The sequence below is a fragment of the Grammomys surdaster genome, unplaced genomic scaffold, assembly GCF_004785775.1.
Source record: "Grammomys surdaster isolate TR1022 unplaced genomic scaffold, NIH_TR_1.0 137, whole genome shotgun sequence".
Taxonomy (NCBI): domain Eukaryota; kingdom Metazoa; phylum Chordata; class Mammalia; order Rodentia; family Muridae; genus Grammomys; species Grammomys surdaster.
In genome coordinates, this window is record NW_021604595.1 from 15,817,891 (window position 1) to 15,840,607 (window position 22,717).

Genomic DNA, 22,717 nt, shown 5'->3' on the forward strand with positions numbered 1-22,717 from the left:
GAGAGAGAGAGAGAGAGAGAGAGAGAGAGAGAGAGAGAGAGAGAGAGAGAGAGAGAGTGTGTGTGTGTGTAAGGAAACGTACTAAGAGCTCCGTCCAGGAGAAAGTCAGCATTGACTGAGCAGTTTGTTTAATTTTAAGCACTCAGAACTCGGGCTACAAATATACAGGAAACACTGCCTGGTCACGGACAGCCAAGCTCACTTACTATGATCTAGGTCCACCACACAAATCATTAAAAAACCGATGCCAACAGCAGACCAATGATTCCCAGCCCTTGTCTACAGCTCTCTCACAGGAGTAAGTCCTGGAACTAGAACTATCCTAAACGGGCAAGAAGTAAGGGCTTGGAGGGGTGGTGAGGTCAAGCTAAGAGAACAATTTCACAAATGAGGAAACATTGGCTTTCTGACACTGGGCATGCACTCGGAAACTAGGGCCAAGAGTACTAAAACCTTAAGCAAGCATATAGAGAACAGACATAATTATCAGCATACGATTCTGAGGAGCTCATGGGAAACTAGGGGACAAGGTAGGAGAGAGACTCCCACAGTTCTATTTTAAAGTGTTGGAACCATGCCAATACTTTCCAGAAATTAAAAAAAATTATACTGGTGGATGCTTTGTGTAGTTAATGACTGCAGTGTTAGAATAACTTAAGAAACACCCATAATATGGTAAATTGTTTTTTTGCTGATGATTTGACTGGACACCAGCTTTCGGAGTAAATATCTCCTTGATCACAGAAGTTCAAGTGTCCCAAGCCTGTCACTTGCTGCAGTGGTACTGTGTCAGCAGGGGCCCAGAGTGCAGGACCAAAAGTAGCTGAAAATTTTAGCACGTGACCCTTAGGAGAAAGAGGCAGGTCACAATCAGTCTGTCCTGGGATTATACAAATAATACTCCCACCCCCCAAAAGCAGCAACCCTAAAATCCCCCAAATCACTGTGTACTCCCTCTGGAACTTTCTAAACCCAGACTGCTATTCGATGAAGTAAGACTGAGATTCAGGGACTCCACAATGCTACACACACTGCAGGTGGTGATGTGTCCATCTGAGTTTGAAAAAGACTTTAAATTGGGCCAGGCGTGGTGGCACAAACCTGTCATCGCAGTATTTATGAGGCTAAGGCAAGTGTGAGCTATAAAGGAAGACCCTATTAGGAAAAGAGAGTCTTTTTTTTATATTTATTTATTTTATTGATGAGTACACTGTAGCTGTCTTTAGACACACCAGAAGAGGGCATCCAATCTCATTACGGATGGTTGTGAGCCACCATGTGGTTGCTGGGATTTGAACTCAGGACCTCTGGAAGAGCAGTCAGTGCTCTTAACCACTGAGCCATCTCTCCAGCCCAAGAGAGTCTTTTAACACCCCCCTCATCTATTATTTTATTAAACCAATCCAACACACCTGGCCCAGATGCCTCCTGACTTGGTTTTAGTAATGGAAGTCTCACATTCCAGAAAGCCCTGGGTACCAGGGACATTAACTAGGAGAGCTGGCCACCACCTGTCTTCATCATCTGCTCCTCTTTTGGACCCCCCCGTTTCCTTTGACCCCTGTAGCCCTCCCAAATAATAGGAAACCAATTTCACAGTATGTTTAAATGGGGGAAGAAATGGGTAAAAGAATAAAAAATTAATACAGTAGAAAGGTATTTACTTTTCTAGATCACTCAACTTAGAGCAAGGCAAATCTTCCTCAAGAGTTTTTAGCAAGCCCTAACATGAATGATCCAAGCTTGGCATCTAGCATCGAAACCATCACGGAGAATCTACAGCCTGCAGCAGTGGTCCATGAAGATCCATACATACCCAACATCCCAGGAAGCATGAGGACTGCATGCTCCCCTTCTCCCACTCGCTGGTAATGCAGGTGAACACCATTCACAGCCACCTTGGCAGAAGTTACTGCTGTCCTGGAAGAGAAAAGAATTCCCAGAGGAAGACTTATTTATCATGCCAAACTGGTAGATTTAATATGACAGAGTATCAGGGCTTGTGCATGAGTTAGCATCAGTATCCACTCGGGCACACATCATTGCTTTGGTTTTTGTCACAGTTTTCTGATCCAGGTTGTGTCTTCATAACAGACTGCAAATCTGAACAGTGTCTTCCTGTTTTGACCCACCGCGACACCCAGTAGCACCCTCTGACCTAGTTAGATTTTTTTTTTTCCTGGTCAACTTGACACAAGCCTGGGTCATCTTAGAAAAAGGAACTTCAACTGAGAAAATGCTTCCATTAGATTGGCCCACAGGCTAGTCTGTGGGACATTTTTAAACAGTTATGACTGATGCAGGAGAGCCTAGCCCACTGCAGACAGTGCTACTCTTAGTCAGGTGGTCCTGGGTTGTACTAAATGGCACACTGGGCAAGCAGCCTCTGCTTCAGTTTTTGACCTTGTGACCTTCCTGGCCACTCCCATGAGAGAGGGCGGAAACAAAAAAGATATGGGGAGGGGAGCATGCCAGGACAGAGGCATTACTCTTCTTCTTGTGGACTGGCAGTAAATTTAAGCCAACCACTGACTTGCTTTTTCTTCTACATACCTCACCCCATCTCTGTCCTTGGTCAAAGTGACTACCAAAACGTGGCTCTTTTGAAAAAAAACAAGGTTTTGTGTTCCCTGTGCTGGTTTCCTCTGGTTCGCTGAGTTCAAGTAAGAATCAACACAAGCTGGGGATAGTGGCACACATGAGATCCCAGCACTTGGAAGGTCGAGGGAGGAGGATTATACAAATTCAAAGTCAGCCTAGGACTCTGTCTTAAATAATAGCAATAACATTAATAAAGAATGTGCGGTGGTTTGAGTATGCGTGGCCGAGGGAGAGTGGCACTATTGGCAGGTATAGCAATATTGGAGTAGGTGTGGCCTTGTGGGAGGATGTGTCTCACTGTGGGGGTGGGCTTTAAGGCCTGGACACTGCCATGCTTCCCACCATGACAATAATGACTGAACCTCTGAACCCGTAAGCCAGCCCCAATGAAATGTAGTTCTTTATAAGAGTTGCCTAGGTCATGCTGTCTCTTCACAACAATGAAACCCTAACTAAGACAGAATGTATGGTGAAGCATCCCTTTAATCCCAGCACTAGGGAGGCAAAGACAGGCAGATCTCTAAGTTCAAGGCCAGCCTGGTGTCCAGAGTAAGCTACATGACAGCCAGGGCTACATTGAGATAGCCAGTCTCAGGAAAAAAAAAAAAAAGAAGAAGAAGAAGACAGATGGGGCACGTGGGAATGTGTGTTGAACATTGGTACATCTAATATGGCATATAAATGTTCTCCTTTTGGAAATTGTATGACAAAATTGGGAAGAAGGCCTAAAACAAGCTTATCTATACAAACATCAGAGGGGCAATAATAAAGCCAATGACACCAATTTGTTTTTGTTTTGTTTTTTTTTTAAATATCCCATTCCTCTGAAGAATTGAGCTTTATTGTTAGGATGGCTTTAAGCTTCTTAGAATCGAGACAGAAGCAGGAAACATGCACTCTGCCAACAAAGACTCACTTCAGCACAGTTCACCTACGGATACATCTGCTTTGCTCCCGGCCTAGCAGGACAGAAGATAAAGCCATGGAGGATTTGCTCAGGGTGGGCTGGCTTCTGCTGGAGGCACCTGGACCAGATAAAATTTCCTTTCTCTGTTTCTTGTTTCTGATATAAAACGAAGTAGATGACTAGTGTTTACTGGGCTCATGTTAGCAGTGAAGCACAAAGTGCCATCTCCTCCTTTTGTTGTTCCCTGTGCATAGAAGCTCTTTTAGGGGCTCCCTTCCCTGCAGTACCAAGAACATGCTTGTCAAAGCCATAGTGTGCTATGCAGGTGTTCTGTACAAAGGAAACCCTTCCCATTGTCCCATTGTTTTCAGTGTCCAGAGCCAGTGGCTTTTTGGGATTGGTGTTGCTGCCAGAGCCCTGAGCATCACTGTCTCTCCCTGGAGCACTGGTTCACAGAGGCATCTTTCTTTCAGCTCCTTTGATCATACCCAAGCCTCTTTGGTAAAAACAGCAATAGCAGCAACAACAACAACAATAACAACAACAACAACAACAAAAATCTAACTTCTACCTGTATCTGGCTGAATCTAAGGTTTGGTTTTCCATTCCAGATTTCTTTCCAAATCATCACCACCTAACAAGAGTATAGGGACATCGGGTAGCCAGAGTTCAGCTTACTAGAAACTCTATGACAGGGAAGGATATGCAAAGGCTTGGAACTGGCTTTGGTGGAAAGAACAAGAAAGGCCATGTCAGGTTGGGTAGCAGTGACTGAGAGGAGAGAAAAGTGTCTTTTGTGAAGAAATGCCAAAGAAGAATAAAACTTTACATTAAGAGCAATGTAGGAGAGCACACAGCATTCTCGTGAGCAGAGTGAAAGGACAGAGGGACACGGGTAGGGACTGGGTGATGTGGGGTTCTGCTCTAAGTGGAATTGGCCCCTGGTGCTTCCTCCTAGCCCTCCAGCCTGCTGCCACACCAGAGGGACATGTACCACACCAGCCCATCCTGCCAAGTACCATTGCCATTCTCCAAGGCTGAGGAGGAGTCAGAGAATTATTTACAAACAAAATTATTAAATATTAATAAATTATTCATTTCAAACATAAGGAAAGGTTTGTGTTTAATCACAGAGTGACTGAAAACTGCCTTATTTCTATAGACATACATGATAAATCATTTGGGGTCATGTCAAGCCCAAAGCATTGGCTCTTGTTTGTGAGGAGGTCACTTTGACTGTGGTCAGGCCTCTTATAAACAGCTAAGTACATATTAAAGGATCAGGCGTGCAGCCCAAGCTTTCGAGGGACCAAATGCTTGCTTCTGGAACCACATTCAGTACTGGATTTCTCAAACTCTCAGGTAGGAATAAAGACTGAAACTCTCAGAAAACTTAAAGAACAACCTACCCTTTTTTCTTTGTCAGTCAGAGGTTCTTTTCAACCCTTTTCCCTCCCATCCCCCACAATGACCTGCCTTCTAACTATGGGGTCTTAAGTAGAGATTGTGTTGTGTTTTACAAACAGCCATGACTAGGACAATCCCGAGAGATACTCAGAAACTCTGGGCACAGCGCTGCAGTGGCTTTCAAAGTCACACCTGGCAGGACACTAAAGGCATGGCCTCCTGAAGCTTGAAGGCTAGCAGGAGATAGGCAGATAGGACCCACCACCACTTCTTTGTGTGCATGTGTGGGGTCTTTCAGGTAAAGGTGGAGGTGGTAGAGACCCTGGGTTGTGGGTACAACACACCAAGTCCAGCCTACCAGCACCCGCATCTCTTTTCTTCTGTTATTTCAGCAGGGCTCAACATTTGAACTCAAATCACTGGCCAGCCTTCTAACTCCAGGAGCCCAGGCTGTATTACACCACAATCTCAACAGGAAGTAGGCAACTATACTTTTAAATATCCTCAGGAGAGTCTGACAGGCCAGCAAGATTGAGTTAATTTCTTAGAGAACAACAGGAGGATCACTCTTAAGAGGCCTTCAAAGTGTACCTTCCTGTTTCCTATTGTCCTTGAGTCCCTTCCCTGGGAGCTGAGACCTGTGATGTTTCATATGGTACTGGGGAGGGGGGTCCTACTCCCCTCCAACAGGGAGAGGTTGTGTAGGAAGGCTAGAGCATAAGGGCTTGGGGCAAAGAGGTAAACCACGTCAAGTATTTACTACCATGTGCTTGCACTCTCGTAGGTACTTTACCTACCATTCATTTCCGAGCAGCACAATGAAGTTAACCTAACATTACCATAGAGAGGCCACAAGTTGGTGGGAAAGCTAATTGGATGCTCACAGGACTAAATAACTCAGCCCAAGATGAACACCTGAGGGTCTGGCCTGGAGTCTTGGCTTCATTACTGTGCTGGCTAGTCTCATGTTAACTTGACACACAAACTAGAGTTATCAGAAAGGAGGGGACCTTAATTGAGAAACCGTCTCCATAAGATCCAGCTGTAAGGCATTTTGTTAACTAGTGACTGATGGAGGAGGGCCCAGCCTATGGTAGATGGTGCCATCTCTGGTCTGGTGACCTGGGTTCCGTAAGAACACAGGCTGAGCAAGCCATGAGGAGGAAGACAGTGAGTGGTACTCCTCCATGGCCTCTGCGTCAGCTCCTGCCTCCAGGTTCCTGCCCTGCTTGAGTTCCCGGTCCTGAGTGCCTCTGAGGATCAGCTGTGATACATAAGCTGAAGAAACCCTTTCCTCCCCAATTTACTTTTTGGTTATTGAAGCAATAGAAAGCCCAACTGAGTACCTTCCTTAGAGATGAAAGCGGTGATTGCTTCATTAGATAACAGCCTCACTTTGAAAGTCCTTACTGCTTATGTTATGTTCCAAACCTGGACAAATGGCTGAGGTGTCTACGTTACATATCAAAGTGGACCTGGCCTCCAGGGTCTCCCAGCATCCCTCATCCCTACCTGTTACAGGATGTAGCTGGCATTCCCTGCCCACTACCCTGAACTCCCCAGCCCAGGGGCTAGGCTGCCCTTTCCCCAGAGACTCTTCCTTACATAATCCAGATATTATTGGGCACCCACCCTGTTTTGACCTTTGGCCTCCTGGCTGTAGTTGGTTCTCCTCTCCCTTCCCCCCGCCCCCACCTCTGGACTCTCCCAATTGTGTCTGCCTCTGGCTATGTTTTCCCTTTTATCTATAATAAACTTTCTCTTCCACCACACCTAGGAGTGGTCATGTCTTTTCCTTTCCTATGCTATCTATTTCTTTTTTTTTTAATTCAATATGCTAACTATATCATTACTTGTACTTATTATTTATTTGTATTCTGTTCAGTTCTTTCACAATCATTGTTTCAAATACAAACACTGCAAGACTAGAAATCCAGAGAGGTTGAGTAACTAGTTTACAGTCATGCAGCTAGGAAGGGTCAATAATTCAGATACTTAAACTAATTGAACTCAAAAGGCCATGATTTCTCCTTAATCTCATGGCAGAACCAAGCCCTCAGCAGGGCAAAAGTGCTGGGGTAGCATTCAGTCTCACTGCCAAGTAGTGGGGTGGAAGCAGGGATGAGGGGAAGGAATGGACCTGATTCTCTGGCGGGGCCTCGTCAGGTTAACTCAGAAAATATTGTTTTCAGACTGTCAGATTTAGTAAATTATTAATATTAGAATGGACACAGAACTCCCCACAGAAAAGATGATTTTTTTGACAGATCACAGAGGTCATGAAGTAAGAAAAGGGTCAAAGTTTCAAGCATTAGATTTACAAGAAACTGTGGCATACAACTCAGACAGCTGCAGGCTGGACGCTGGCTGTGAACAGGTTTTCATGGGACTGTTCACAGTTGCTGTGTGGGGCTGCAGCCTGGCCTCAGAATTAACCAGCTGGAGCTGTTTCTCAGATTACAGACCATGTGTATTTCTAAAACAGCAGGGCAAGACTCAGGGAAACTTTCACGGAGATCTTTCAGGAAGAGTGGTTTGCAGTGCAGCTAAATGAATGGGACTCTCAACAGCCATTAAGTCACCGATGAGTATGACATCAACACAACCCTAGTAGTCTCCTCGTCCAAGCCCTTCTTGCAATCAGGAAACTGGATAAAATGCCTACTATTCGCTGGCAACTTATACAACCATAGGCATTGACATAGTTTTCCATATGTATATTTAAAAAGTTGCTAAGGTCACATGAAAGAAATCTGAATTAGACATAAAAACTAAGAGCCACACAATCATGCTACTAATGTTTAAAAAACTGGGTCGCTTTTCCCTTCTTTCGGCTTCCAGATCATGTGCTCAAACGATTGGTTTTCCACATCACGTCTAGTAAAGTTCTAAATGCCAGTTACTATTGTCCAAGGCCCACGGATCGTAAACTGCACATGGGCGCTGCCTATGTCTGTATGTGTATATGGTGGGATGTGCATAACTTCAGGCTGCTCTATCCACATTTTCTGCTCACATTCTCTTGAGACTGAGCATCCATTTTCAAGACAGCAGGTCTCCAAAGGTATGGTGTGGAGCCTGGGGAATGGAAGGGAAGATTCAGTGTCCTGGCCATCACCACACACACACCCATTCTGTTGGTATCAGGCTGGAGCTCAGTGACATCACATCTAGGCGACCTCGCCATACACTTCCAGAATCCATCTGGCTACCTCACCTTTACCTGGGAAGAGGCTACGACACCGCCCATATGAAACAGGAAGAACTCTCTGACCTCGCCCTCTTTTCTCCGCCATCTTCTCTCATTTCTCTCTCCCCACCTTTGCCCATCTCCTGAATAACCACCCCCCATCTTGGAACCGTTTCGTCTGGTGTTGCTGCGCGCCGAAGTCTAACACACACACACACACACACACACACACACACACACACACACACGCCCCTCTGGCAGGAGAACCTGGGACTGTGAATTTACATTGTCTTGCACAATAAAGTTTGAGATTAGCAAGCAAAAGGACCCAGGAAACTTGGGCCTTGTCTGCCACTGAAGCAGGTTAGGCAGATTTCTGATGAGGGAGGAATAATTACTGTTCCCAGCAATTGGCTAACAGGCCAGCAAACGTCCTGCCCCCCGCTGCAGCCCCTTCCCTCCACCAGCCCCTCGTTCCTTCCCTCGCATTGAGGAGGCTGGACCACCGCCCAAGACCTAGAACCTAACCCCAGGCACTAAAGTGCTCGCGCACCAGTTCTGCGGGATCTGGACATGGGCCTGAGCAAGGAAGGGCCGACAACTCCAGGCGTCCGTATCCCTCCCCGGGCAGTCGCCCGCGCTGCCCCAAGCGCGCCATTACCCGAAGGTGGCTGCGGGCTCGGCCTGGGGTACGTAGATCCGGGATTTCAGGGGCGAGAGGAGCAGCCGCAACCGCCGGGCCGCGGGGTGGACTGCTGCGTTCGCCATAGCTCCAGGTCGCACAGTCTCCGCGGATCGCGCGTGCGTCCGGGCTGGATGCCACCCTTCAAGTACTAAGCTCGAAGCCCCGCCCCCGGCCCGCTGTACCTTGCCCGGAGCCCGCTCTGCCGCTCTTCAGGCCTGCCCAGAGACAGAACCGGGGTGTGTTCTTCTGCTCCTAGCTCTCTCAGGTGGACAGTTCAGTAGGCACTGCTCCTTGCTTGCAATTGCTATGGAGTTCAAGGCTACGGGGAGGCGAGGCCACCTTCTGTGATGTTTTCACCTGCTGGGTTTCTAAACAGAGCCTCTGAGAGACAAGTGCACAGCAGACCATCATTGCTTCCTGCCTCTGTTGAGAAAGGGTCTCGTGTAGTTCAAGCCGGTCTGGAAGTCTAGCTGATGTTGACTTTGAGTTCCTGATCCTCCTGACTCATGCTGGGATATCTGGCCTGTATCACCACACCTGACTACATCCCCTATTCCCTCGATGCTAAACATAAGGGTAGCAAGCCTTTAGGTGGCCTATGTCAACATTTATCATGTAAGTCTTAAGAACTCATCATTTGTACATCTTGCTGTGTTAGCTTTATGTACCACTGTGACAAACATTTGAGAACAGCATCAAAGGAGGAAAGGTTCATGGCTTCAGAGCTTTCAGTTCAAGGCCATCTGGACCCACTGCTTTGGGCCTGAGGAAAGGCAGCCAGAGAACTTAACAGAGGCTGTGAGAGATAAGAGAAAGAACTGGAAGAAATTGTTCAAAGATATGCTCCCAGTGACCTGCTTTTTGTAGTCAGGCCCTGCCTCCTATATCTTCCAATAATGCCACCAAACTATGAATCCACTTACAGATGACTTCATTGACTAGATTAGAGCCCTCACGATCCAATCACCCACCAACGACTGGTTCCAGTCATTGGGGGGAAAGCTTTCAATACGTCATACCAAAAACTACTGTCATTTTCGTGCCAGGCGCCTTAAAGTGCTTCACTTTATTTTTAATTAGTATATGCTCTTTCTCCGTCCATACTGCTTGCCCCAGATTACAGGTGAGGAAACAGTGGGAAGTCAGAAAGCCTTGGCTCACACAGCTAGGGAGAGGCATTTAGGCTGGCTTAGTTTCCTAATGCTATATGAACATACCATACCTCTCACTGCAGATCACTAGCTCTTTATAATCACCTCTTTGTAAATGTCATCGAGCCTGTCCTTCTCCATTTTAACCTCTCCCCCCTTTTTGAAGTGATTAAACTATAAAGGGAACTTTGATTTCTTCCCCTTCCTCACCTTCCATGGCCCTTTTCGGTAATATTATATCAGCAGTTATGAAACATTATGAGATTAAGTGGCTCAGTTTTAGCTGCAAACTGGATGTCAACCCTTTAGACATCTTTGTATGTTGCTTATACCATAGAGAAACCTAGAGCGAAGCTAGCCTTGGATGCTTGATCCTCCTGTGTCAGCTTCCCAAGTGCTGAGGATACAGCAAAATACAGCGGAGGAAGTACTGACAAAGGAACATCCAGACATGTGGACAAGAGCTGACACACTACTGGAATTCTCACTGAATGTAAACATGACATTTTGGAAAACGTGGTAAGAAAGAAGGTGGAAGATTCTCTCAAGGAAGTGATTAGGGCCTACTTGTATAGAGAACTAACTCCCATCAGTTGGCCTCTGACCTCCACATTAAAGTACAAAAAAGCACATGTACAAACAAAAAGAAAGAAAGAAAGAAAGAAAGAAAGAAAGAAAGAAAGAAAGAAAGAATAAATTGGCCACTGAGTGGGTATGTTGTTCATTTGTGAACTTTCATTAACTCAAAGTAAAATGGTTGAAAATTTTATCCTGTTAGAATAGGCTGCATCTTTTTGTAAACAACTCTTTCAAAAGCAAAGAAAAAACCACATCAAGATAAATGGTTAAGCTGTTTCTGAGGTAGAGCTCCATCTTTCATTCGTATACAGTAACCACACAACTGATGAAAGGCTGAATCCCAAGCACAGCAAGTAGAAAACCTGTGCTTGGGAGCACCTTTGGAGTGTCCTCCCTCTGTTCTGGCTCCCCTTGCCGGTCTGATTTCTGGCCAGGTATAGTAGTAGAGTGTGGCTTGCACTGAAACTCTCTGAGGTAAATGTGGGTCTTTTCAGGGTGGCACTGAGAGCAAAGCTGAAAGGCCTCTGAGCCACGTGGAGGACCATGGTACTGGCCTCTTGGGGACAAAATGCATGACACGGGAACACCTTTTCACCATCAGCATACCCTTGTGTTAGCAAAAGACTAGCAAAGGGGACAATGCACAGATGCACAGGAGATGCCAACGTGAGCAGTATGTTCACACAAACTTTATTCAGTACCCTGTATTTAAAGTACAAAATTTCTCTCTCTCCGTATGTATGTATGTATGTATGTATGTATGTATGTATGTATATATGTATGTATGTATGTATGTATGTATGTATGTTACCTTATTAAAAACAGAACCAAACAGAACTTTGGGTTCTAGGAACAGGGATATTCTTCTCAGGCCTTCAGTGTCCTGGTGGTGACCTTCTGTTTTTTCCATGATGTGGACAGTGACACTCAGGCCTGACTTGTACCTCAGTCCACAGCATTCTGCACAGCTTAGGAGGTGGCTTTAAAGAGGTGTTCTAACTCCATGCTGGGCTCCCGGAGGGACTCTCATACCCCATGTACTGGTTCGGAGCAGGTACCACTGACTACAAAGTCATCAGTTATCACGGTACAGCTGAAGCAAATGGTAGTGCTTAAAGCTCTTTTGGTCTAACCTGTCAATGACTGGCTTTGTGTCGTGGGCCCAGATCTTCTCTTGTACAAGGGACTGGCCAGCACACCATGAAAGTACATGGCTTCATCTTCTGACCGTCCTTCAACTTATACAGGTTCAGCTACAACTGAAATAGGTGCTAAGCCATTGTCTGGCTGTCAGTGGTGAGCCTGGCCAGTCACCCATGGAAAAGATCTGAGAGTCTGTGGTCACAATCTGGGCCTGGACCTGCAGCACCTATCTTCAGCAACGGGCACACAATTCTTCCCCTAATGAACAGTAACAGACATGATTTTAATGCTAGGACCCTGGTTGCTACCGCCAATTCCAAAACCAGCTCTGGCCTCTCTTGCTAAGTTATTCCCCTTAATACTCCTCTAAAAGTAGTTTCTAATTCTGTCTTCTTAAAACGGCATTAGAATAGAGGTTAAGAAGAAAACATTTAAAGACTACGCAGGCTCCTTCAGGAAAGCCTGGAACCTTCACTGTTCCAATTCCCTTCCTCTGTGCATACTCTATGCAGTTCAGGATGACCTGGGCCTGTGTGACAGAGAACTAAGGCAAGTAAACTTACAACAGGAAGCTGGTGGTGGTGGCGCACGCCTTTAATCCCAGCACTCGGGAGGCAGAGGCAGGTGGATCTCTGAGTTGGAGACCAACCAGGTCTATAGAGTGAGTTTCAGGACAGCCAGAACTGAAAAACCTTGTCTGGGGTGAGAAAGCTTGTCTGGGTTGGGTGGCAGGGATAACGTTATAGCAGAGTCCTTCCAAAGAACATGTAGCAATGTCTAGAGTGATTTCTGTCACACCTGGTGGGTGTTGAGGGGTTGACTTGTACTACTGGCATCTTGTAGATGGAGGCCACGAATGTTCCCAAATATCCTACTGAGTACAGGATAGCCCAACACAGGAGGATGGAGTACCAACTAGTCCCAGAATGGCCAACAAGGCCAAAGCGGCTTTGCAGCCCATCCCAGCAGTGCCTAGTATCTGAAGTTGGAGGGGATTCACTTCATGGGCTGTGACTAGCAGGTGCCAGCAGTGACTGCCGCTGGCATTGGTGGCTTCAGTCTTCAACCCTAGCTCCTTCACTCACTTGTAGGTTGCATATGGGCTTCCTAAAGACACAACGAGCAGGCTCTGAAGCTGTTCCTTTTTGATTTGTGGCACACAGAAGAAACATATTTCTACAGTACACTGGAGTAAACAGAGGAGACAGTTTATTGAGCACAGTGAGCAGTGTCAGGTGCCAGTCATGTCCAGGGAGGAAGAGATGGTGTTTCCTGATCAGTGTTTCCTGCACATCTGTTCCCTCTGTGGGGTATGCAGGCGAGGAAACTGCATGAAGCACCAGAATGGCAGGAGAAACTTTAGAAACTTATAGTAGGTTTTTACAGTAGTTGCAATCAGCAGAAGTTCTGTGATAACAATCAGTACCTGAAAATCTCTCTCTGCCCTCTCTCTTTTTTCTCCTTAGCACTCCTTAAAAATTCCTCATTAATTGATAATCTTATAGACTAGAATTGCACATGATTCTTAAAGCTTAAAGTGACAGTACAGCATTGGATGCTAAAGTTGACAGATCCTATAATTTTTAGAAGAGCCGTGGCTCATAGAAGGCATTTGAGCAGAAGTTTGCTGCACTTGAAGTACATGAAGCAGTAAGCTAGCTGATTTTACATTCTTTGAATGTTTTTTTTGTTTGTTTTCCCCTTGCCCAAAGAAACCACAGGAAACTGAGCAAATAACCTAAATGAAGACTATGACACAAGCTGAACGAAGGCCATCTTCCCCCCAACATTTGCTCTCCCTTTCAAAACCCAACAGGCTGTTCTTTTTCTTTTTTTCCTCCTACTAGTCCTGGACGATTCAGCAGCCTTCATGCTTGTACGTTCTGAAGAGTCATTGTGGGCTTCAGATTTCCCTTCCCATTCACCAGTTCCAAAATGCACGGCACTGCGTGCTTAGATGCAGAGCTCACACTGAGAGAGTTCTGGAGGCTGGGGGGCAAAAGGGGTTTGTGCACCAGATGAACAGTTTTGTTCCCACTGCCAGAGCCTGCCCAGGCTTAGCTCTGGCTGGCATGAATCAAGTGGTTCAGCAGGTCTATCCTGCGACACTGGTCAAGTGCCTGGGCCAACTTCCCCACTGTGGCCCCCTTGGTGCCTTCCCGCATCAGCCACTTCTGAAGCATTTGGTAAACTTTCTCTTTCAGTCCATCTCTTTCATAGTCATGGTCAATTTCATCGATCTGAGACTCAGTAAAGCCCAGCTTGCGGGCACAGTTTTTCCACTGCTTTCCTAGGTTTTCCCTGATAGGGTTCAGGTGTTTATCAGTCAGACTAGTGGCATTATCTGTTAAATAGAAAAGAGAAGAAGCATCAGGCTGTAGCCCATTTGACCAGTCTAGTGGCTTGTATTGCTGTAAGGGCCCAGGAAAGTAAAGAATATGGAGAGGCATAGAAAAGAAATTTTTTTTGTTTTGTTTTGAGACAATCTTGCTTTGTAGCCCCTTTGTCTCCCTGGGACTGGGATTATAGTGTGCATGCCTGGTGATAACTGTTATTGACTTGTTGGACAATACTTGACCTAATCACAGCCATTAAGGAGTCTTCATATGAGTTAAATAGGGGGCTGCTTCCTTCTTGGCAGATGTGCAGCTTCCTGAGCCATAACTGATGTCTTCATGAACATACCCTACATGGCTAGCTGTTCTATTCAACTCCCACTTGAGTCCTGTTCTAGTTAGACTAACTGGATGTAATGGGCAGTGGTGGTGGGGCAGGGAGACTGTCTGTCAGCTTACACAGGGCATAGTCCAAGGCCACCCATTTCTAGACAGTTCACTTTCCTCTTAACAAGGACACCGAGACCAAGTGTAACCTTCATTTAATTACTATGTCTTCCCTTATCTCTCGGTGGATGAGAATATAAACTCGTCAAGGTTTTCTCTATCAAAGACCCTTCATTTTATATATACACGGCCTTTCTCTAGTCATTAGCTCCATCACCTTAGATGTTCATAAAAATAATACATAAAGGGAACACATGAAGATAAGAAATGGCCCAGTGTGCTGGTACATGCCTTTAATCCCAGTACTTGCGAGACAGAGGCAGGTGGAATTATGTGAGTTCAAGGCCATCCTGATCTGCAGAACAAGTTCTAGGGCAACCAGGGATATATGTGTCTCTGTGTGTATATATGTGTGTATATACACACACACATATACATATACAGACACAGATACAGACACACACAGACACACACACAGGTGGTGGTGGTGGAGAGGGAAATAAAGATAGAAAGATATAGAGAGGAGACAGAGAGAGAGAGAGGAAGAGAGGGAGAAGAAGGGAGGGAGGGAGAGAAGGAGGGAGAGAGAGAGAGAAGAGGAAAGAGAGAGGGAGAGGACATATCAAGAAAGAAAAGAAAAAGTCACCATGATAGTCTTTCATTCTCATGCCACCTCAGAAGGCTGACTCTAAGGGAAACCCCACTTTTTTTCTCCCTCAGCTCCCAGTCTTTCTTCAGTACCATAGTGCAGAGTCTGTCAACTGTGGAAGCAGAATGAGAACTTCTTAAGATAACTGTAAATCACCAGTCTCTGTAGGAGCCTTGGGTGTCAGTAGAGACACAAAGGTAACTCCAGTTCCTCTAAAGCTAAGAACACATCTCCCAGGCATTTTGAAGATCATTCCTCAGATGGAATAGTACAGGGATTCAAGCGGCCTATGGGCCAAGTCTGGTTTCTACTTTTTGTAAATAGTTTCAGGAACCATATCTGTCCTCATCCTTGTGAAAATTTCCTGTGGCTGCTTCTGCACTCCAATAGAGAGAGGCCTCAGTGCCAGCAGAGCCTTGCTTGTTAAGTGCCCCTTCATAGGAAAAAAATGCCAACCCCTTAGTATATCAGAAAGTTGAATTCTGGTTTCTTTCTGAGACAGGGTCTTGCTATAGCCAGGGTGGCCTGGGACTCACCATCTTCCCACATTAACTGCCTAGTGATGGATTATTGGCATACATCAGCACACATGGCAGAGAGCTGTGGACACCTCTGAGCATTCTTGTTCTGATTACAGAGTGCTATGGAGGGCATGGTCTCCTGTACTTTACAGAATCCCTTTGCTGTAGAGCCAAGGGAGCTTTCCCTAAGTCTGAACAGGATCCTGGATGATAGTTTAACATTCACAGGCAGTGCCCTATGCTTTCAACTCACACTGACTACTTTAAGCTTTATAGCACCACCACCAATTAGATACTGTGATCCTCCCCGTGTTAAAAAAATAGATTACAAAGGATTAAAAACTGCTGAGTAGGGGCTGGAGTAGACGGCTCGGCAGTTACGAGCGCTTGTTCTTGCTTGGGTCAGTTCCCTGCATTCACAGAGCTTACAACTATCCATAACTCCAGTTCCAAAGGATCTGACACCCTCTTCTGACCTCTGTAGGCACCAGGCATGCATGGAGTACATGAAGACAAAACAGTCATACAAATAATATATAAATTAAAAAAAAATTAAGGCAGAAACAAGATAACTCGGGGAGAATCTTAAAAGAAACCTTAAGATTCTATTATGTTCCTCTCAAGAAGTAAAACTGGTCAAGAGGTGTCCAAGTCATAAGATACTTATGTCCAAGGTGTCCAAGTCAGAAGCAGCCACAGGAAATTTTCACAAGGATGAGGACAGATATGGTTCCTGAAACTATTTACAAAAAGTAGAAACCAGACGTGGCCCATAGGCCACACCCTTAAAAAATATTCCCTTCAATGTTGGAGACTGAGTTCAAGGCTTCATGCATGCTAGGCAGGCAATCTACCATAGCTACACTTCAGCCCAACACTGGTCCTTAAGAATCTTACCGAAGATGGCTTGGTGCCTGGAAGCTGACTCTTCTTTGCAAGGGTTGTATGGTGGTTGTGAACTCAGTCCAAGATCCATATAATTGTAGTTTCCAATCTGAATACCAGAACTATTGAATATAGTACATCTTATGGAGTCATCTGAATAGAAAAAGAGATGTAGGTGAGTGCATGGGATTGAGAGCAAGAGAAAATACATGGATGGAAAGGTATGGGGCTTCATTACAGACGTTCAGCTGCTTATCCTGTGATACCCTTAACAGTCATTTCTTTATAATGTGGCTTCTTGACTTTACAACCATTAACAAGACATCAGTGTCAGCAAGAATGTGGGAATATGAAGGATCTATACATTGTTGGGAATGAAAATCATATAGCCAATGTAGACAGCAGTATTGAGTTTCTTAGAAATTAAAGATAGAATTACTATGATTCAGTAATTCCATTCTAGGTATGAATGTATACATACATACACATAGAGAGACACAGAGACAGACAGATTGCCTAAAGATGTCTGCATCCATGTTTACAGCAGCATCACTCAAAACAGCAGATAGCATCCCAAGTGCGACTTTATTCTCCTCCCCCACTCACTGGTAACCCATCCTCCTTATATGGCAGCTAGCGTTAGAAAGCTCACATTCGTTAGTTATACCTGGTCACAGAAGCAAGGAAAAGAAAGAATCAAGCTGCAGTGAGAAATACGATCTGTTCATCTACTAAGTTGGTACTCGATGAGATCCTCCTTAGGGTATAGTAATTCCATGACTGACTGTGAACTGAGATCCCCTACTACTGGCAAAGCCTTACATCATTAAGGGGATCTATTCTTGGCAGGACTGAGGCCTAAGGAGAGAGTAAGGACTCCTGCAGCAAACTAGTAAGATTGAGCTACTTATATGGAGACAGGACCAGAAAACAACACATTAAATATTAGTTCTGAAAAAAAAAATACTGGTTCTGAATGCTTTCCATCAACTCAGACTCAAGCTCCATGAGGAAGACGCTCAGGCTGCTTGTTCATGGTACAGCTCTCCAGCAGCCTGGTACAAAGCAGGAAGTACTCTAGAGATTTTTATTAAATTAATCACAAATGAATAAAATACACAAGCCATCTTAGCTGAAAATGCAAAGGGAACAACAGTATGTCTAATGAGTGTACGCATGGTATAGACCTCACTTATTACTTAGTTCACCAAAGTGCTTCCCACAGAGCTTACAGGAAAAACCTACAGAAAAGGCAGGAAACTTTGGGGAATTTGTCATTTTGAAAGAAACTGGTCTTTTGTGTGCTTGTTTGTATCAAGGACCACAGAGCCTCATGCATGCTAGGACAGTTCTGTACCACTGAGCTACACAGCCAGCTCAGAAAGTTCTGTGGTTCTCAAAGCTTCTTCGTATGTTGGTTCCAGGACTCCTAGGATACAGTACAGTTATTGCTAACATCTGGATAAGTGAAGGGTTACTGATGACATCTGGTTAAGTGACGGAAGCATGGGAACTATTATTTGGTAGTAATGATGACTACTAAGTCACTTCAATGCTAAGGTATTAGAAACTATATCAACTAGCTTGGATCTTACCAGAGAGAGCTATGAAAATGAAAACCACATTTATTTATTTATTTATTTATTTATTTATTTATTTATTTATTTTTAACCACAAATTGTAGTTTATATCTAAATAAGAAACAAAAATACCTAAGACTTCTTTCTTACCCTCAGAAGACAAGAAGCAAGATAAAAGAATTTAAGAAAATACTTTCCATTTATGGGAGTGGCTGGGTATCTTGAGATTAGTATCTCACACAGGCTAAAGAGAGAGATGCCTATCAGTTATAAGGATATATGATCCACATTGGAGACATCTATGGTGAGTCACAGGCAAACACAATTACACACCAAGTGCTCTGATGGAGACCATTTCAATGTGGAAGGCTGCATCTGCCCACTACAGGTTCTAAGTAATGTATTCTTTGTCCCCATCAATAACTTAGACTCTGTGACAATGCTAGTGGTGCTTCATTCTCAAGAGTGAAAAAGGACAAGATGGGGACTATTAAAAATTCACCTGTTAGTGGCAAGGAGAAGTATGGCATGGTGGATGTGTTTCCCAGTACGTTGGTCTCGGGCACCGGAGTTTTATAAGGATTATACATTTGACTTGAATTTGGCTGATACCAAATTCTTGTACCTGTAGTTCCAAACCCATGCTGATTATAGAATCCATTGTTCCAAATCGGCACTTGTGTTTGGCTGGCTGGCCCTGACAGCTGGTGTGCTGCATTTCCATGACTGGTTGTGCTGGGATCGGAAGGACCCTTTACTCCTGCACTCCAAACACTCTCCCGAGCTCTCTGCTGTGCAAAGGGGTCATGGGAGACCCTTCGTTTCCTTTCCTCCTCTCTGTTGTAAGCCTCATTCTGCCTTGGCTGTGGTTTTGTCTGTTTATCCACGAATTCTCCAAAAGCATGGTAGCTGGCTTCCTCTTGAAGCTTAGCCTGCACACTGCGCTCATTCTCTTCCTGTGGGAACTCTGGGGAGGAAGAAAACCAAGACTCCTCCACAGGCCCCATCTGGAGTCCCTGGGAACTGTGCAGCGAACCGGGTTGTTCTGTAGCAGAGAAGAAATGATAAGTATAAAAAGTAAATAACACTTTTGTGAACCTGTCCTTGAGTGACATACTGAAAAAGGAATTATGAAAAGCATATAAGAGTCCCCTTCCTATAAGTTTAGTATATGATCAGCAGGAACCCTGGCTGCCAAGGAAGAACAGAAGGAAATTATCACAAGCAACAAAAGAGAGAGTGTTTCAGGGATGGCTGAGGCAGAAGGGGACTTATATTGGACTGAGATGGTGACTATCACCTTGAAACCATGTGGAGTCTAAAAAAAGCAGCAGCTATGTCCTGGGCACATCCTATTGTTCTTTTGTTCTTGAAAAGCCTGTAGGAAGGCTGGAGAGATGGCTCAGTGATTCAGGGCACTTATTCTAGCTGAGGACTTAGGGTGGTTCATAACAACCTGTAACTAAAGTTCCTGATCTGATGCCCTCTTTTGGCTTCCATGGGCATTGTCCATATATGGCACACAGACTCAGACACACATACACCATATATATGTATATATGCTTGTGGGTGTGAAGGACTGGATGAGGTTAGGTAATTTGCTCCAGATGAGACGAGATGGCAGTGTCCTTGGTATCTCACACTGTCTTTCCTTTTGACATAATAGAAAAGCACCCCTGTGTGAATCTGAGACCAACGTTTCTGCAGTGCTCTGATCTCAAGGACTGTGTATCCACATGTGTCCCTGACTTCCTCCTGAACTGTCAACGTCTTTCTGTGAAATGCATTAAATCACTTGTGTCAGGACACTGTGATTTTGGTGAGCATACAGTTAAAAAGTATTTCTAAGATAAGAGACTGAATTCTTGAGGACACAAAAATTCTATTAAGTCAGTTGTTTGATTTTACATTTTCTTCTGGTTTCCACAAGTATTTTAGGGGTAAAGTGAATGAGTGAGTATGCAAATGAACAAACGGGTGTGTTACCTGAATTTGACCTGCTTGGAGGTAAGGGCACACAGTCATTCTGCAGAGAAAACGTTCTCTCCAAAGCTGGGCTTTGACTTTGATACTCTTTCTATAAGTGAGAAGACACATACACACTTTAGTAACCAGTAGAAAATTATTCTGAAAAGAATCTACCTCTTTACACCATCAAGATATTTCATATAAATTTAATAAACAGTAATCTTTTCTTCACAAACTAAATACTTTCCAAAGAGATAAACTGATACGTCAAATTAACAAGGTTGGAGGACTTATATTTCCTAAATTCAAAAGTTACCACAAAGCTAACAAAATCAGAATGCTGATACTTACATAAAACAGACACACAGATCAAAGGTGCAGAAAATGTAGTCTAGAAATACTCTCTATCCCCATTACACAGTTAACTTATGTTTGACCAGGGTGGCCTGGAACATTAGTGAGGGGAAAACTGGATATACACATATGAAAAATGAAGATGGACCCTTACCATATAAAAAAAATTAACTAAAAATACATCAGTGACTCAAATTTAAGGGCTCAAAGTATAATGCTCTTAGAAGAAAGTACAGGAGAAAACAGTCATGACGCTGGTCCCTGCACAACAATTTCCTGATCACGACACCAAAAGCACAGCTAATGGCTCTCATGCAATCAAATCAAATTTATGTCACATCAAAATGAAAGTGTGTGTATCAGAAGAAACTATCAAAAGAGTGAAAAGGCGGCCCACAGGATGGGAAAATATTTGTAAATCATATATATATTTGATAAGAGAAGAATATTCAGAATATATGAAGAACTTCTCCAACTCAACAACAGCAACAACAACTACCACCACCATCCACACCCCTACAAATAACCCAATTCAGAAGCTTTCAAAGGGAGGGTTGTGGATAGAATCTGATTGTAGATTGCAGTACATGCAAGGTCCTGATTGGATCCCAAGCACTATAATATTCTAGTCAGGCACAGGGGTGGGACACATCTGTAACCCCAGCATGTGGGTGGAGTAAGAAGGATTATGAGTTGGAGATGTGCTCTGGCTATTTAGTTTGACACAGTCAAACAAAACCAACATACAAACACCCCCAAAGTGGAAAAAACTGAAGTAGTGTTTCTCCAAAGGAGATATATATGGGAACTAGAGGCAGCCCAGCAGAGACACTCAACTATCAGGAAATACAGCCTAATGGTGAACAGAATGGGTCAAACAGAACACACAAAGGGTGACCACAGCATAAAAACATCACATTTGTGAGGATAGGGCAACTGAACTCCTATAGGCTGCTGCTGAAGAACATGAGATGGTTCTGATGCCATGGAAAATAGTTTAAAGGCTCCTAAAAGTGAGACAGGATGTCTGCATGGTCTACCCATTCCATTCCTAAGAAAACAGCACAAAGAAATGGAAGCACACACTTGGCCCAAAAACCTGTACACCAGTGTTTCCACGACACCATTCAACAGCAGCTCAGAGGGTGTAACATCCCTGACATCTATCAAGAGGAGGGTCACAGAGAACTGTGGTACTGTCCACACAGTAGAGTATTATTCAGAAACAAAATGAATGACATGGTAAACAAAATGCTTCTACAAATGGAAAAACACTATGGCTTTATTGCTGTGGGCTACCTAGAACAGGCAAATTCAGAGACAGGAAATAGACTCCCCAGAGGCTGGGGAGAGGGAAAAATAGGGACTTATTATTTAGTAAGTTGAGCTTGTGTTTGTGATGATAAAGCTCTAGAAATGGAAAGTGGTGATGGCTAAGCAACCCTGAACTATACACTTCACATGGCTAGAAAAGTTAATTTTACGCATATTTTATCACAATAAATACAAAATAGAGGTGCTTAATCATAGTATGCACAAGGTCCTCAGATCAATCCTCAGGATTAGAAGAAGGTGATAAGAAGGATAATCTTCTTTATATAAATAATATTTTTATTAAAGAAAATATGAAATGTAGAAAATTATATATTTCAAAAGCCTACCAAAGATATAAGGTTAACATTTTTATAACTTTCCTCCAAGATTTTTTCCTATTCACATTCATATTTTGTTCTTAACAGAATATTACTATCAGTAATTGGTTCAAAGTCATTTCCTGAATTATTCCTGGCATTATTTGGGAAGGAATGCCACAGCATATTGTATGTCTACACCTTTAGCATTTTAAATATTGCTTTTACTTATCACAGAATTTAACTTTAAGTATTGTTTTGTTTGGGTCAGAGTCTCACTATGTAGCCCTATGTTTGGAACTCTATGATGTTATATAGATCAGGTTGTCTTGAACTCACAGATATCTACTTGCCCCTGATTCCTGAGTGCTGGGATTAAAGTATGTTACCATGCCTAGCATTTTCATGCATCTTTTAAACATTTTGTGAAAGTGATTTTTATAGTTATTTTTCAATACACAATGTATTTAAGGAACAGTCTTGAAAATTCACTCAGGTAGAACATCCAGAACCACCTCTGTCTGGGTTTCCCTCCAACCCTCTACCCTGTTCTCTGTAGGAATCTCACTCAGAGTGGGAGGCACAGCCCCTTTCTCCCTCTAGGCACAGGCACACACATTCCAAAGTATACAAATACACACACACACACACACACACACACACACACACACACACACACACAC

The 22,717-nt window shown here is 44.0% G+C and overlaps 2 protein-coding genes and 1 long non-coding RNA gene across 5 annotated transcripts in view; all 3 read right to left on the reverse strand.

The window, feature by feature from the left end:
• Bphl (biphenyl hydrolase like) overlaps positions 1–8,923 on the reverse strand; it is a 34,796-nt gene extending 25,873 nt beyond the window's left edge. The window contains exons 1-2 of the mRNA XM_028763258.1: positions 8,767–8,923; positions 1,817–1,920 (exon numbers count right to left, since the gene is read on the reverse strand). Coding sequence (XP_028619091.1) covers positions 1,817–1,920; positions 8,767–8,873 — 211 coding nt within the window. The 5' untranslated portion in view covers positions 8,874–8,923. The remainder of the gene's footprint in view (positions 1–1,816; positions 1,921–8,766) is intronic.
• Positions 7,618–8,719, reverse strand: LOC114617636. The gene is made up of 2 exons (XR_003710824.1): positions 8,659–8,719; positions 7,618–7,993 (listed from the first exon to the last, which is right to left on the reverse strand). It is a non-coding gene; the product is annotated as an uncharacterized LOC114617636 (long non-coding RNA).
• Positions 8,924–12,850: 3,927 nt separating the features above from the next.
• The window catches only part of Ripk1 (receptor interacting serine/threonine kinase 1), a 28,505-nt gene continuing 18,638 nt past the window's right edge, over positions 12,851–22,717 (reverse strand). For all 3 annotated transcript variants that reach the window (XM_028763156.1, XM_028763157.1, XM_028763155.1), the window contains 4 exons: positions 20,068–20,158; positions 18,584–19,126; positions 16,514–16,654; positions 12,851–14,007 (listed from right to left, as the gene is read on the reverse strand). In XM_028763156.1, coding sequence (XP_028618989.1) covers positions 13,721–14,007; positions 16,514–16,654; positions 18,584–19,126; positions 20,068–20,158 — 1,062 coding nt within the window. In that variant the 3' untranslated portion in view covers positions 12,851–13,720. The remainder of the gene's footprint in view (positions 14,008–16,513; positions 16,655–18,583; positions 19,127–20,067; positions 20,159–22,717) is intronic.